Source organism: Pan troglodytes, chromosome 17 (assembly GCF_028858775.2).
Source record: "Pan troglodytes isolate AG18354 chromosome 17, NHGRI_mPanTro3-v2.0_pri, whole genome shotgun sequence".
NCBI classification, from domain to species: Eukaryota; Metazoa; Chordata; class Mammalia; order Primates; family Hominidae; genus Pan; species Pan troglodytes.
In genome coordinates, this window is record NC_072415.2 from 46,573,096 (window position 1) to 46,587,980 (window position 14,885).

Below are 14,885 nucleotides of genomic sequence, written 5' to 3' on the forward strand. Positions count from 1 at the left end.
CCTACAGGTTTTTGAAGTTGTTGTGCATCTACTATAAAATGAAGTGTAGATGGTAGAAATTAACAATTTTGAGCATATTGTACATCTTTCCTCTTGTAGCAACATATATTCACTATCGTATAGAAGAGATTTCACAAGAAAGCTGATCAATTACAAAGATGTAGTTCTGGATATATTACATTAGCATTAATTTCTAACTGTTTAACACTGCAGTTGACCTTTGATCAACTTGGATTTGATGGAGCACATCTACCTACATGCAGATTTTTTCCAACAATACAGATCAAAAATAGAGTATTTGCAGGATGCGAAGCCCATGTATATAGAGGGCTGTAAACCCAAGTTCTGCAGGGTTGACTGTGGAACTTGATTATGCACAGATCTGGATATACTTGGGAGTACTGGAACCAATCCCTCTGTATACTGAGGGATGACTGTACTTGGGACCCATGTTTTGGTGATGCTTTCTTCTGACTTGTTTTAATATGTAGTTATTTATAAATTACAGAAAATGTTGAGGGAGCAGATTTATGTACCAGAGAAAAATTTAAGTTACCAACCCCTTTGCTGGTTAAAGAGGGCAATCCTGTTACAATTTTTAAAGGCTAGATAATTCAAAGATAAACTGTGTATTATAAAATCTATTGCTTTCTACTTAGCGAGAAGTTAGGGTCAGCTGACAGACTAGGCACATACAACCACTGATAGAGAGCTGACCCAGTAAGACCCTCAGTGAGTCTCTACATTACTAGATGTGCATCACCGGATATTGATGGCTGTGTAGCAGGGTGTGGCTTGGGTCATCTGCCCTCAGGTGATCACAGGACCTGGCAGGTAAAGACAACACACCTGGGTTGGAGAGTTAAATAATAATGAGAGACAAGATACACAGCTGTGTTACAGGGTGATATGAAATAAGTGCCCCGCATATGGGTTTGCTCAGAGCCTGTAGGGTAGCAGTCACGAGTTATGGTGGTGCTCTCTGCAGTGGGGACAGGTTAGCCCTCTGGATCTATCACTAGCTCTGGGGCTTTAACTCTGGCCTTCCCTGTGATCTGTTGCGAAAGAACTCAACTGCTTGAAGGAATAGTGCTGCATATATCTTTTGTGTTTTCCTTCTGAGTATGTTGTGCACTCTGGCTGTTTAATTTTTAGGATCCACTAGTTCCTGGACTATGGGAACTGATGACTCGCCCAATGTCACAGATGATGCAGCTGATGAGATCATGGACCGCATCGTCAAGTCAGCCACCCAAGTGCCCAGTCAGCGAGTGGTGCCGAGGGAGAGGAAACGATCCCGGGCCAACCGGAAATCTTGTGAGTGCATTAAAGGAGGGGCGAGCCTTCACCCCTGCAGGGATCTGCCCTCCCATTCTATGTGAACTGGGAAAGGTGGAGACACAGCTCCAGTGAATTGTCAGTGGCTCCCAGAGTGCCTACTTGCACTCATCCACAGAAAGTTTCAGGGTTGGCTGTCGACGTTGGCCATTGTGGAGGAGGGGAGCTGCAGCCACACCTGTTCAGTGTATCTGCCATTGGTGGCTAGGCCTCTCTCAATTCATACTTTCTTCCCAGGAAGGTATGAAAAGTCCTTAAGTGTCTGTGGTGTACCAGGGGTGAGCACAATGGGCTACTGGAGCCCATCGTCAAGTCCAGCCTAAGATGCTCTGCTGGAGGCTGTGTTTCTGCCCTGCACCCAGCACCAGGGGGCGCTTGTGGGGCTGGAGACTGGCCTCTCTGGGTTCATCGCTGCCCACAAGCATGTTGAAGGCAAAAACTAGGGTAGCAAGGGATTTGATGGTCATTGGGATGCTTGAAATATTTAACGTGGCCTAGGTTGACCATTTTTTCCTTTTCCCACCAAATAGAGGATTCAACTAAATCAAAGTGACTGATTTTCCTTTTTGGTCTGAACCTACTGCCTGCTCCTGCCCACCCAACTCATGGGTGTGGGGTTGCCTCTGTCTGCCCCTCTCAGGGACAGTGCTCCATAGGGAAACAGGTTCCTGTAGATCCTTTGACATCTCCCTGCATGAGCTGTGGCCTTGAGTGTTTCAGAAGAGCACTCAGCCAGCCGCTGGGTCACTCTAGAGGCTGCTTTAGTCTCCACTGGCTTTGCCTCTGAGAATAAGGGTTAGTGACAAGGAAAGAAGCCAGTGGCTTCCTCCTGTTTTCTCCCAAAAGTGAAAGGAGCATGAGTCCAGCTAGGCAGGGAGTTGAGTAAGTACTCAAATTCAGAGAGCCCCAAACTTGTTCCACCCTTGAGATTCACACAGGAGGTGGCCAGGGTGTGGCCTGTGTATGTTGGACCCAGTGGTTCTGCTTGACCCGTTTACACATGTTTCCAGGATACAGAACACTAACCCACATTCCTGTGGTCCCCTGCTCCTTTCCTATGATCTGCTTTCATTTCTGATGAGAATTTTTCCCCAGAAAGGAAAATAACACTTGAGGTTGGGGTGGGGGTGCAGATAGGGATGGGATGAGGAGCAGGGAATGGGATTCTCATTCAGTAAGATGGGTGGACTGAGAATCTGTTTCTGACAAGCTCCTAGATGAGGTTAATGCTTCTGGCCCTTGGTACACACTGTGAGTAACAAAGCTCTTGAGCTGTGGTTCTCAACCCTGGATGCACATTAGAATGTTCTGCGGAGATGTTTAAATTCCTGATATCTGGGCTGCACCCACACACACTACTTCAGAACCTCAGGGGTGAGGCCTTGAGGTGTGGGTCCCTGCCCCTTGGATTAGTGGCATTAGGTGTGGGCTCTCTCTTTATTGTATGCCTTCCTCTGCTCTCCACTACGTTTATTTCATTTTTTAAATGGAAAACTATCGTTCAGGGAGACTGGCTTGTACATCTTCAAGAATATGTTTGTAGATTCCAACATCAATATCTAAGGCCTTTACATTTCTTTCTTCTGATATTTTCCTATATTCTCACTGCTACTATGAATTCTTTGCTGTCTCCTGGTGCACTTGTGAAAGAACTTGGCTAGGGGCTCGCAACTCAAAGTTGGACCTCAGACAATATGAGTGTCTCCTGGAGGCTTGTTGGAATTGCAGATTTATGGGCCCCCTTTCCAGGGCAACTGATTCAAATCTGCATTTAATGAGATCCCCAGGTGATTCATGTTCATAATAAGATGGACAGCACCGGGGCATGAGACCAGGAGTGGAAACTCTTCTCCGAAGGGGCGAGGCTAATCCACACTCACACTCCAGGCTGCATCTCAGTTGCTCTAGGCCAAGGCAACGCTTCCATTTTTGCCTATCTGCAGGCTGTGAAATAACATTTCCTGTGGTTTTAATTTGCATTTCCCTTCACTCTAAGGAGGCTGAGCCTATTGCCATTTGCATCTCTCCTTTTGTGTATGGTTTGTCTATATCATTGGCTCATTTTTTTGTGATAGGAAATCTGCTTAAATAGCTTTTGAAATGAAACTTCCAAAAGACTTTTTGAGGTCTTAAGTAGTTTATCTTCAGTAGTTGCCCTTTATTGGCTTCCTGTTAGTTCATTCAAGGAGGCCAATAGCTACTTCAAGGTCACCACATGGCAGGAACCTGCGCACCAGTTAACTCCTGGTCTTTCTGGTGTGGGCAACCTCATCGCAGGGCTCACCATGGGGAGGAGCTGGGAAGAGCCGTGGAGAGGTGGGCCAAGGGAGAAGGTTGGACCAAGGCTGTGAAGACAGAGACATCCCATTTGTCAGGTGCATGGCACCCTGACAGAGGGTTGGAAGGTTTGGGTCAGGGACCTCAGACAGGAGACAGCATGGGACATTGGACTGGCTGGTCCTTGGAGGCCCAGAGCATGTTCTTCTCCTCCAAGTCTGCATGGCCCCATCCTCTGGTCTACAGAGATCCAAATTCTTAGACTCATAATGTCACTGGGCACAATAACGTGGTCATAATTAATTTTCCTCTTCAATCTGGCCAGAGAGATGTTTTGCCTGTTTTTGTTGTTGACATAAAATAATTTCCTATGGTATCGTTTTCATTTCAATTTTATGCAAAACAGTCATATATTCTTTTTATTTAGCCAAACACATTTTTTCCTGTGACACAGTTACTATAACAAGTACAGCACAGCATGTATGTGTTTATCTGTAATGGGCTTAATTTATTAGTAATGGCACTATCAACAGAAATTTAAGAAGGGAGAAGTTAGACTTTGATTTCTGTTATAAAGGGATGATAAACTCCAGCTTTTCACAGAGGTTAAAGGAACAACAAAAAGCAATTTGCAAAATCAATGTGAAGTTTAGTGGTTTGGGCCTCATGCTGAAACAGTGCTGTATTTGATTTGTTTAATGATGGCAATGAGGCAAGTGGATAATGAATAACCAACATATTTGGGCCATAACTCATTTGGCTAAAGACAATAATAGTTCTGCTCTTGCAGGAAACAAAACAGAATCCATCCCATAACCTTGAAATTTATGGCCTGCAAGGCAAGCCACTCGAGGATCAGAGATAATTAAATGTCTGCTTTCATGTTTGATGCTGGTGACTGGGCCCACACATGCCGAACGTCCCACTGAAGCCTGAACTTTGCAGTCAGCTGGGATAGCCAAGGGCCTCGTAATAGATTCACAGGTTCCCATGGCTCAGGTTGGCTGCTCTCCCAGCTGGTGCCAATCAGGGGCACATTGAGTAAAATGTCTCAAATCGTCCAGGTGATCTCTAGCCTGTGAAATGGCTGATCCAGCTTACTTTGGGTGCCCACCCTGCCCCAGATTCTACCCAAGGATCTCCAGTAGCACCTAGTAATTTCTAGAGCTGATTAAAGATGGACTGGCCCCTCCTATAAAGACAGCGGAGGGTACCTATGCATGAGCACAAGACACAGGACAAGAGGATAAACAGAACAAGTCCAAGAGAGAACCGAGGTCTCTTCCCTAAACCCAGGTGGAGAGTCACTGCCTTTTAGAGGGCATCCCTCGCTCCAGAGCAGGGCCAGGCTGGAGGCCAGGACACTGATATGCTAAGTCAGAAAGTCGGGACTCAGGTGGAAGCCTCGGGGTTAGAGAGGCAGATGCAAGAAGCAAGATGCATTACATGGCTCTCTGGTGGTTTCACTTTTAGAAAAATCACCCTCCCAAACAGGGGGAACTGACACATAAAGAGGAGGCTTGTCTGTAAGTCCCCCCCACAGTGTCCGCCTGAGTGCCAGGTTCAAAAGGATGAAGGAGCAGTAAAAAGACAAATCCAAGAACCTGTCTTTCCTGCCTCTGAGAGCCTTTTTGAGGGGAGGCATAGGGTTCCCATGGTGGTACTCAGGGAGGTGCCATGCACCTGACCGAAGGATGTTTCCGTCTTTCATCATTTTTGCTGCCAAGTTCAAATGGAATCCATTTCCATGCTCAGGAATGCACACATGCCCACAGCAGGGATGGGGCCTGGGTCTCACGAGTGACTTGGCCCTTACTGTGTATCAGTTATCTTTTGTACGATGAAGGCAGTAGTGCCAGCTTCCTGGGGCGGTTGTGGGGTTAAGCGAGGCATCTATGACAGGTTCCCACCACCTTTCTTCCCTTCCAGGCTGTGTCTCACTGCTGCCCAAGGGACAAGTTGCTGATGGGAATTCGTTGCTGCCTGAAGGTGCTTAGGGTCTGCTGTGCACATCCCGACCCAACTGTCTGCTCTTTTCACCCACCTCACTCCCCACCACACTGTCCACTTCACCCTGGCCTGCTACAATTAATAGCCCAGACCGATCTTCACCACTCTTTTTTACCCCCAGAATGCTTGCAACTGTGCACATAAAGGCTGCATTGTCAGCATAGCACTTGGCTAGCATTGTTGAGATAACCCAGACAGAGGGCTGACACTCTCGACTTAATCTGGGAAGGGGAAAGGCAGTTTTGTCCTGCCCAGAACTTAAAATGTGGAAAACTCAAGTCTGTAGATTCCTGAGCTGCCTTTCCTTTCTATCCTTAGTTTAGGTAGATTCTCCCAGAAAACAATTGGCAGAACTTATTTTTCCTTTCGGGCCAAACTCTCCCTTTGCCCACCTCCAACATGACCCATAGGAGGAGGCAGTTGGTGTTTGCATTTTAACTGACTGCCTTCTGTTCCGTTCCTACCTAGGAACCAAAAAGAGTCTTCAGGAGTACTGGATGCTAATGTAGCCACAGGTATAGTAGGAGGGCATGGGCTGGGCTCTGCAAGGCCAAGGAAGCCACAGCCAGACCAGTGATGGCAGAAAGTGCCTAATGCCACGAGTATTTCTGAGTGCTGTCTCAGCCTCAGTGAACTTCATCTTGGGTTAGATGGAACTAGGAGACTTCAACCTTGTCACCACAGACTGTCACTGTCCTGAAAACCCCGCCTTTTCCTGCATCTCAGATGACAGTGATTTAAGTGAGGGGCCCCAAACCTGGACATCTGATTACCCAGGGAAGGTTCAAATGCAGTGCCTGAGCCTCTCCCCAAGACTCTTGCTCAGTGTGTCTGGGGTGAGTCCAAGAAATTGAATTTCAGTCAACTAGATTTGGGAATGTCTGCTTTTTGTTGTTGTTCTGGGTTTTATTGCTTCAACGTTTTATTCTGAAAAAATATTAGACTTACAGAAAAGTTGCAAAAATAGTAGGACAATTTAGCAAAACCAGGAAATTCAAACTGGTACAGTACTATTAACCGAACTGTAGGCTTTATTCAGATTTCACCAGTTTTGCCACGAAGGTCCTATTTTGCTCTACGATCCTACCCAGGATTCCAGATTGCATTTAGCCCTCATGTCTGCTTAGTCTCCTCTAATCTGTGAGGACACTTTGTGACCTTGGTATTTTTGAAAAGTACTGGCCAGTTATTTTGTAGAACATCCTTCCATTTGGGAAGGCTGTGCATATAATGGACAGGATTTTATGTGGAAAAAAAGGAAGTCCCAGGGAGCACATCTGGCCCTGCCGTTTTACGTCCACTCAGAACAAGGAGGGCGTGAATGGACGGTGTTGAACAGTGGCCAAGCCCGGGACCTCCCAGCCACAAGACATGGACATTTAAGGCATCTTGAAGTTCTGATGTTAGTCAACTAGACTCCTAGACACATTGCTCCCAGTACACCTGGTAGAAAATCTTTGGGATCTTTGGGATTAAAAAACCAAAAAATGATTTTCAAATTACACTTGATAATTATGTGCAAAAAAACCCCGAAATAACATCTCTCAGTGCTGCAAAGGTGAAAGCGCACAGATGGATTTCTGTTACCTGAAAGTAAAGTTGGGTCGATTTCCTGTTGATGTGAAAGAGGTCAGGAACTGTCCTGCCAAGCATCGGCAGGGCACAGCTGTTTCCAGTGTGGACTGTGATCCAAAGTCGGCTCAAACCCTTCTCTACCACTTAGTGTGAGCCCTGGGCCAGTGACCAGGTTCTCTGGTCCGGGTTTGCTCACTTATTGAAGATATAACAAGAGTTCCCATCTCACAGTGTTTCCATAAAGATTAAGTGAAACAACCCATGTAAACACTCAGTAAATGGTGGCTGCCATTGCCATTGTTCTCGGATGCAACTCATCTTAGTAGAGTCACCTGTGAGCCCTTTGTGGGAATTTTTAATGTTTTCATTTCTAGGGAGGAAGAAAAAGAACTTGGGTGTTTTTCCTGAGTCCCCAGACAGTCCTGTGCTGCATGCTGGCAGCAGAGGCACCCCACATCAGATTCTTCCACCATCACTTTGACACCGTGAGAACTGTCACCAGGGCCTGGGGTGCAGTGTGGCTGCTGGTGCCTTCAGAGTGACCCATGCCATCTATGGCAGAGTTGCAAGGCAGACAGGGATAAACATTTCCAGTCTGTTCTCTGTTATGAGCTTTGAGGGGAGGCCGTCCCGTGGGAAAGGCTGGAGAGCAGCTTTGATTCCGCTGGAGCATTTGAGTGGGAAGTGGAAATGAGGAGTGGGGAGAGGCCCAGGTGTCATCCGCAGCCAGCCGACCTTGCCACAGTGCTGGAGAAGCCTCTCTACTGGGTGGCAGAGTTGTTTCTGCTGTGGAAGTTTGCTGTGTACCATTTCATACCCTGCCAGCACCTGTTTGCTGGCCCCCTTGTTTTGTTCTCTTATGTCCCCAGCCTTTTTTTTTTTTTGCTTTCTGGAAACTTTCTGAGAGCCAGCTCCCTGACTGGACCCCATCTGCTGCCCTGAGTGTTTCTCCCCACACTGTGTCCCCATCAGGCCCCTGCCTTTCTCCCCAGAGGCTCCCATCACAGAGGCTCAGGGTGCACATGTACATGATGTTTGATGAATGGCAAAGAAACTGACCAGCAGACGGATGGTTGACCAAACACCCAAAGGGGCTCTTGTCGCGTGTGACTTGAATTGGGTGTAAGACTGATTTTAGCTGATTAATTTCATTTCACGTGGTCTTTCAAGTGGTAAGGTGAATTAACTTTGGCTAACAAAGGGAAGGGTTCAGATTCTCAGGTATTTTTCATTACACCAAGGGGATAACGTATATCTAAGAGAATTTTTTTTCAAATTGCCATGGAGGTCCACAGAAAGTAGGATTTCATAAATGGGGAAGACTTTTCCATGAATACTCACTTTTCAGGGATACATCTGGCAAGCTAAGGGAATGAAGCCTATGTTGGCTTTTCCCTCACAGCAGAGGACACATGAGCCCAGACCAGAGGGTGAAGCAGCATCCCAAGGGGTCTGGAATATCCAAACCATGAGTAGACCCACGAGGGAGAGGGCACAGGCTCTGTGCTGTCAAGTAGCAAGACCCATAAAGGTACCTTTAGTTCTGTTCCCTGAGCCTGTCCCAGATAGGCTGGCCCAATGTCCGAAGCTATTAAAAGATTGTTACATGAGCTGTAAGGTGACAGGGCCCTTATTCGAGTATTAATATTTATATCAACTGAACTGAGCAGTTACAGGACTAAAGCAAATGTGCAAACAGAAGTGTTAAGCATCTTTAAATACCTTCCTGGGTAAAATATCTGTGGGGTCTTCTGTAGTCATTCAGCCACAATATATACCTAAATGGACAAAGATTCATAGACTGATGTCCACACCACCTTCTGTGGCTGGTGAAATTTTAAGATGCCCAGCTAGTGCAGCATGAACTACTTCTTCTTTTTCTTTTTTTTTTCTTTTTTTTCTTTTTTTTTTTTTTTTGAGATGGGGCCTCGCTCTGTCACCCAGGCTGGAGTGCAGTGGCACCATCTCGGCTCACCACAACCTCCGCCTCCCAGGTTCAAGCAATTCTCTGCTTCAGCTTCCCGAGTAGCTGGGACTACAGACGTGTGCCACCATGTCTGGCTAATTTTTGTATTTTTAGTAGAGATAGAGTTTCACCATGTTGGTCTCAAGCTGCTGACCTCAAGTGATCCACCTGCCTCTGCCTCCCAAAGTGCTGGGATTACAGGTGTGAGCCACTATGCCCGGCCAGCATGGACTTTTTTAGGAAGTATTTTGTATCTTGGTTAAGAAGTTACAGCAAGAGGTCTTTCTTGTCAAGAGAGATATTTTATCTTATTTACTGTTGTTAAAATTATCTTTCTTTAACAAACACTCTAAGGAGTCTTTAAAGAACATAAAAGGTTATTACAAACTAGTATTTTTATTGCTGCCCCATAGAACAAATTCTGTTGCTCAGTTGAATGTAATCTGCCTCCAGCTGAGACTTAGGAGCCAAACATTTTGTCTTGTTGAGCCAGACATTCAGTCTGGAGGCCAAGGGATCAGGGGTGGGGGAAAGAGGAGCTAGTGCAAGAACAGCTACAGATAGATTGCTTCAGGGCCCAAAGCTAGGCTTGGAAATACAGTAGTTGCAGTAACACGATTTGAGAGAACCCCTCACCACATATCCCATGTCTCTCTAAAAACCCATACTTGATGTCTGTGTTTTGATTCTTTGAGTTAAATGCTGAGCACACAACGGGTTCTCAATAAATCATCTGTTGGTTGACCAATTGATGGATATGATGTTGACCCCTGTTCCAAGTGCTGATTCCTGGAAGAGAAGGAGCTCTTTATTTTCATAATAGATATTAGTCCCCATTGATTCTGCCATGGACATAGGTCTTTCAGATCTTTTGTCCACAGGCTGAGTGAGCTTATATTTAGGGGATGATGGGAAGGCATAGACCATGGGGTGTGGCCTGCAGATGCATGAGGTGGGCCCTGGCCTCTGGGGAGTGGATGAGGGGAGTTGGCAAAGGAACTGGGGAGACATTAAGGTGAGCTTACTTTCTCTGAACTTTGATCAACAGCCTGCCCTGGTCATCTCAGGAACTCTGGCTGATTTGGGATTTAGGGTGAAGGCAGATCCATAACGTTTCTCTTCTGAAAATGAATACCCCAAACTCTGTGCGAACTTTAAAGAAATAAACAGTGGGTCAAATACAATTTGTAAATTAAGGAAAATGTAATTAGCCACCCTTTCAAATGAAGACTTGTCTTGGGTGAGGCAGCTACCTCCTCATTCACCCTTATCCAGCCTTTATTTTGATGTTGAAATTGAAATACTAAACAATGGGAATACCATCATGCCAAGCTAAACACAAGCCAATTCTAAGTCAGTTAAATATGAGCATCCCTCCAGTTGCCAACTGCAACCCCCCAGTGAGAGTGGTCATTGGCCATTCTTCAGTCTTGTGTGTTCCATAGAAAACAGCCACCAATTCCAGCCAGAATAAGTTTGGCAGTTTGCTCCTTAGCCTCCATTCCTCGAGGAGCCACTGGTTATTTTAATTATTGTCTCTAGAGGCCTTTTAGTGAGTTGAGGCTAAGACCCACAGTACTCATGGAGAGATTTGTCCTCACTGCTGCCCCTTGCCCTGGCTTCATGCACTTGCTCTGTGGGTCTTGAGCATGTCCCCAGCTATTGTTGGTCGTCTGTTGGATTTGTGAGGTTGTTGGGTCTTGTGGAACCCCTCGCTGTGCGCTGGTTGCCTCACCTCATTTGTATTAGTGGAGCTTGCATTTTCCCCTGCTCTGGAATCACCTTCCCAGCTCTGATACACTCCTCATACTGGGTAGATGCTGAGGTCTCTCCTGCCCTCTGCACTTCTGCAGTTCACCCCCTTCTCAGAAGCCTCGTGAGGGTGAGCCTCTCCTCCTTTCTCTCCTCTTTATAAGTGCCCGCACCACTCCTCTCGGCCCTCCAAATCAGCACCTGTGGCATTGTTAGGCCAGCCTGTGTAGCCCCAAACTTTTGTCCTGGCAGACAGACTGCAGGGCACTTCAGCAAGAGCAGGAAGGTGCAGAGTGTGAACCCTCTGGCTTCTCTGGAAGTCCCTGGGGAGAAGGGGGGACTGGAGTCTTGACTGCCCTGTGCCTTGCTGCTCATACTTCCTTTTCTTCTCATCCCTTTGGGTGTGACCTGCACCACCACTGCAGTGCGAAGAACCCTGAAGAGCGGCCTGACCCCAGAAGAAGCCAGAGCCCTGGGCTTGGTTGGCACCTCGGAGTTGCAGCTGTGACACTCATGGGTTACTCCCAGGAGTGTGCTGAGCAGAAGGCAAGCTCTTGCTGGATGAAACCCCTCCAGGTGGGGTTGGGGAGACTTGATATTCACATCCAACAGTTTGAAAAGGGAGAGCTCAATTCCCAGTGTCACCCCATGGCTTGTGTTGCCTGCTACGCATTGACTTGGATCTCCAGGAGTCCCCTGCACATACCTTCTCCATCGTGTCAGTTGTGTTTCTCTTGATTCCGTGACACCCGGTTTATTAGTTCAAAAGTGTGACACCTTTTCTGGGCAAGGAACAGCCCCTTTAAGGAGCAAATCACTTCTGTCACAGTTATTACGGTAATATGAGGCAATCTGATTAGCTTCACAGACTGAGTCTCCACAACACCAAAATATCCAGATGTAAACCCCAAACTTGTACACAAAAGAAAGCACAGATTGTTTACCTGTTGTGGATTTTAGATGTAACAAATGTTTATACAAATACATACATGTACACCATGTTTCAAATACTAAATAAATAGAGTTTAATGCCATAATGAGAAACTTTTATTCTTCTGGGAACAGGACCTTAAACAGTTCCACAGGCTCGCCTCTTCAGAATGGCAAAACTCTTCTCAGTGTCCTCAGAAGCACCCTCGCTTGGAACGGCCTTCAGATCCTTTGGGCTGTATTTTGTTAATAGAGTGAGTAACATCAACAGTGTGCTCTTTGAAACTCCTTTTATAATTGGGCCTAAGTCCTTGTTACAGGACGTGTTAGCTGTTGTTAACCTAACATCTATCACCTTACCTGTGTGGTTTGTTTTGCCCCATCGTGATATGGAAGCAAAAATGAGAGCAGCAGTTTACAAATCTGAACTATTCCACAACTCACTCATTGGCCTCTTATGTCAAAATTTATTTTCTCAAAAAATTTACTAAATCACCAAAACAAAATGGAAATGTAAAGCTTTGTGTACAGAGAGCCTCAGAATCGCATGCTTAGTATAGTCATGCATCACGTAATGATGGGGATATGTTCTGAGAAATGTGTTGTTAGGCAGTTTCATCATTGTGCAGATATTATAGACTATACTTACACAAACCTAGATGGTACAGCCTATTATGTACCTCGGCTATATGATACAGTCTGTTGCTCCTAAGCCACAAATCCATAAGAACATGTCACTGACTGAGTACTGTAGGCAGTTGTAACAGCGGTATTTGTGTTTGTAAATATACCTAAGCATAGAAAAGGTAGAGTAAAAATACAGTATCAAAGATAAAAGGTGCCCCTCTATAGGGCACTTATAATGAATGGAGCTTGCAGGACTGGAAGCTGCTCTGGGCAGGTGAGTGGTGAGTCAATGTGAAGGCCTGGGACATTACTGTGCACTTTTATACATCTGGCGGCATAAATTGTTTACACCAGCATCACCACAAACACGTGAGTAATGCAGTGCACTATGACATTATGACAGCTACAATGTCACTGGTGATAGGAATTTTTCAGCTCCATTATAATCTTATGGGACCACTGGCATATATGTGGTCTATAGTGAACCAAATCACTGTTCTGTGGCACATGACTATGCATGCTTTTCAAGCACAGGTCATCAACAGCTGAGATCAGATGGGAAGGCACTGGGAGGGGCTCTCAGCAACTGTAGAGCAATACTGAGGGGTCTGAGACCCAGATGGTGGTCATACCCTCCACGGAAGCCCCTTGGCCTGGGGTCACATGGTTCCCTGTGAGGAACCTCTGTCTCTGAAAACAGGGAAAGGTAAACCATTGCAGCAGGTATTTCGAGGGGTTGAAAAATCATCAGGTCACTAATTCCATCTTTGTCCTACTTTTAAAACCTCTATAGGCTGGGTGCGGTGGCTGATGCCTGTAATCCCAGCACTTTGGGAGGCTGAGGCGGGCAGATCACGAGGTCAGGAGATCGAGACCATCCTGGCCAACATGGTGAAACCCTGTCTCTACTAAAAGTATAAAAATTAGCTGGGTGTGGTGGCGCATCCCTGTAATCCCAGTCACTTGGGAAGCTGAAGCAGGAGAATTGTTTAAACCAGGGAGTCGGAGGTTGCAGGATCACACCACTGCACTCCAGCTGGTGACAGAGTGAGACTCTGTCTCCAAAAAAATAAAATAGCCTCTGTGACTCTGCATTCCTGAACCTGGGGATATGTGATTTATAGGCAATGTGCAGTAGCATTGCTTAAAAAGCCAAAGATAATATATTTTCCCCATAGGCCTCTGTGCCTGTGTTCCCCTCTCTGCTCTAACCCCACTTACGGAGACAGGGAGCTTGTTGAAGCAGACATTTGTCAAATAGTACATGATGGATGTGAACACCCCAGGAGAGCCTGGAACTTGCGAGAGTTGGGTCTGTACATTATAGACTGTTGAGTTTTATCACCTTATTGGAAAGAATACATAGGGTATTAATAGTCATTTTCCATATGCTTCTAAATAACAGGTACAATATTCCGCTTATGGTTTAATAGTTTGTGAGAGTGTTCGCCTATTGCTTGGCACTGAATGCAGATTTGGAATGTTTGTATGACATGAGATAATGATGCACAGACAAAAGGAAGCTGTATTTTTGTCACACTGTTTAGTGAACAAATATGTCAATGTCCTCCTGAGGGTCCTTGGTATTCTGCTGAGTTGTTGCTTTAGAATGGAAGGTCATATTTAGAAGGAAGTGATTGAATAAACCTAATCTTAATTTTGTTTTAGGGACCAAAAAGTTCACAGAAGCAGCAAGCAAGGTCAACTAATTTCTTGCTTTCAGCTAAGTAAAAAGGGTCTCTTTTGTTGGGCCCAGCATCTTGAATAGTGCCACTGCAGTATGAGAATAAGATAGGGTGGTGGTTCCCAGCCCAATCTACACATCGGACTCACCTGGATGCTTTAAGAACTACTGATATTTCTGTCCCTCCACCAGAGATTGTGGTTTAATTGGTGTGAAGTGTGGCCTGGACTTTGGAACATTTAAAAGATCTTCTCATCTCCTTCCCCCCCGATTCTAATGTGAAGATAGGTTTGGAAATCACTGGGTATTTTTTGTCTCTCTCTTTTTTTGGTGGGGAGATGGAGTGGGAGTTAGAGACTGAAGATGATGTTTTTGAGAACTTCGCAAAACCAGTAATAATTCCCCAAGGCAGAGCTGGTTTTTAATCACTATCAAGTAACTGATCAACTAGGACATGTTTGAGCAAAGCTGCCTTCACACTGTGTGCCCAGACATCTCTGCCGCTTCCTTGCCTGCCCTGAAAGCCAGGAGGCGGCAGCAATTGAGTCCCTCACTAAACATTTGGAAATGAAATGAACATTTGAAAAATGCCCAGTAACGTGGGAGGAACATCGGAAGTGGTATAAAGGGCCAGCTCTTGCCACTTCTCTCTTTTTTCTTCACCCACAGAAATGCCTGCCAGCTCAGTGGCAGGACAGACATGCTGGGACAGAGGTGAACCCAGAG

At 45.9% G+C, this 14,885-nt stretch overlaps 1 protein-coding gene across 13 annotated transcripts in view; it reads left to right on the top strand.

Moving 5' to 3' along the window:
• The window catches only part of FHOD3 (formin homology 2 domain containing 3), a 483,155-nt gene extending 471,200 nt beyond the window's left edge, over positions 1–11,955 (top strand). For 9 of the 13 annotated variants that reach the window (XM_016933549.3, XM_016933541.3, XM_016933544.3 and 6 more), the window contains 2 exons: positions 1,156–1,317; positions 11,344–11,559. In XM_016933549.3, the coding sequence (XP_016789038.1) occupies positions 1,156–1,317; positions 11,344–11,426 (245 nt within the window). In that variant the 3' untranslated portion in view covers positions 11,427–11,559. Of the gene's footprint in view, positions 1–1,155; positions 1,318–11,343 lie in introns of all 13 variants that reach the window. The other 4 variants (XM_016933551.3, XM_016933542.3, XM_016933543.3 and 1 more) reach the window with 1 other exon arrangement.
• The last annotated feature ends 2,930 nt before the right edge of the window (positions 11,956–14,885 follow it).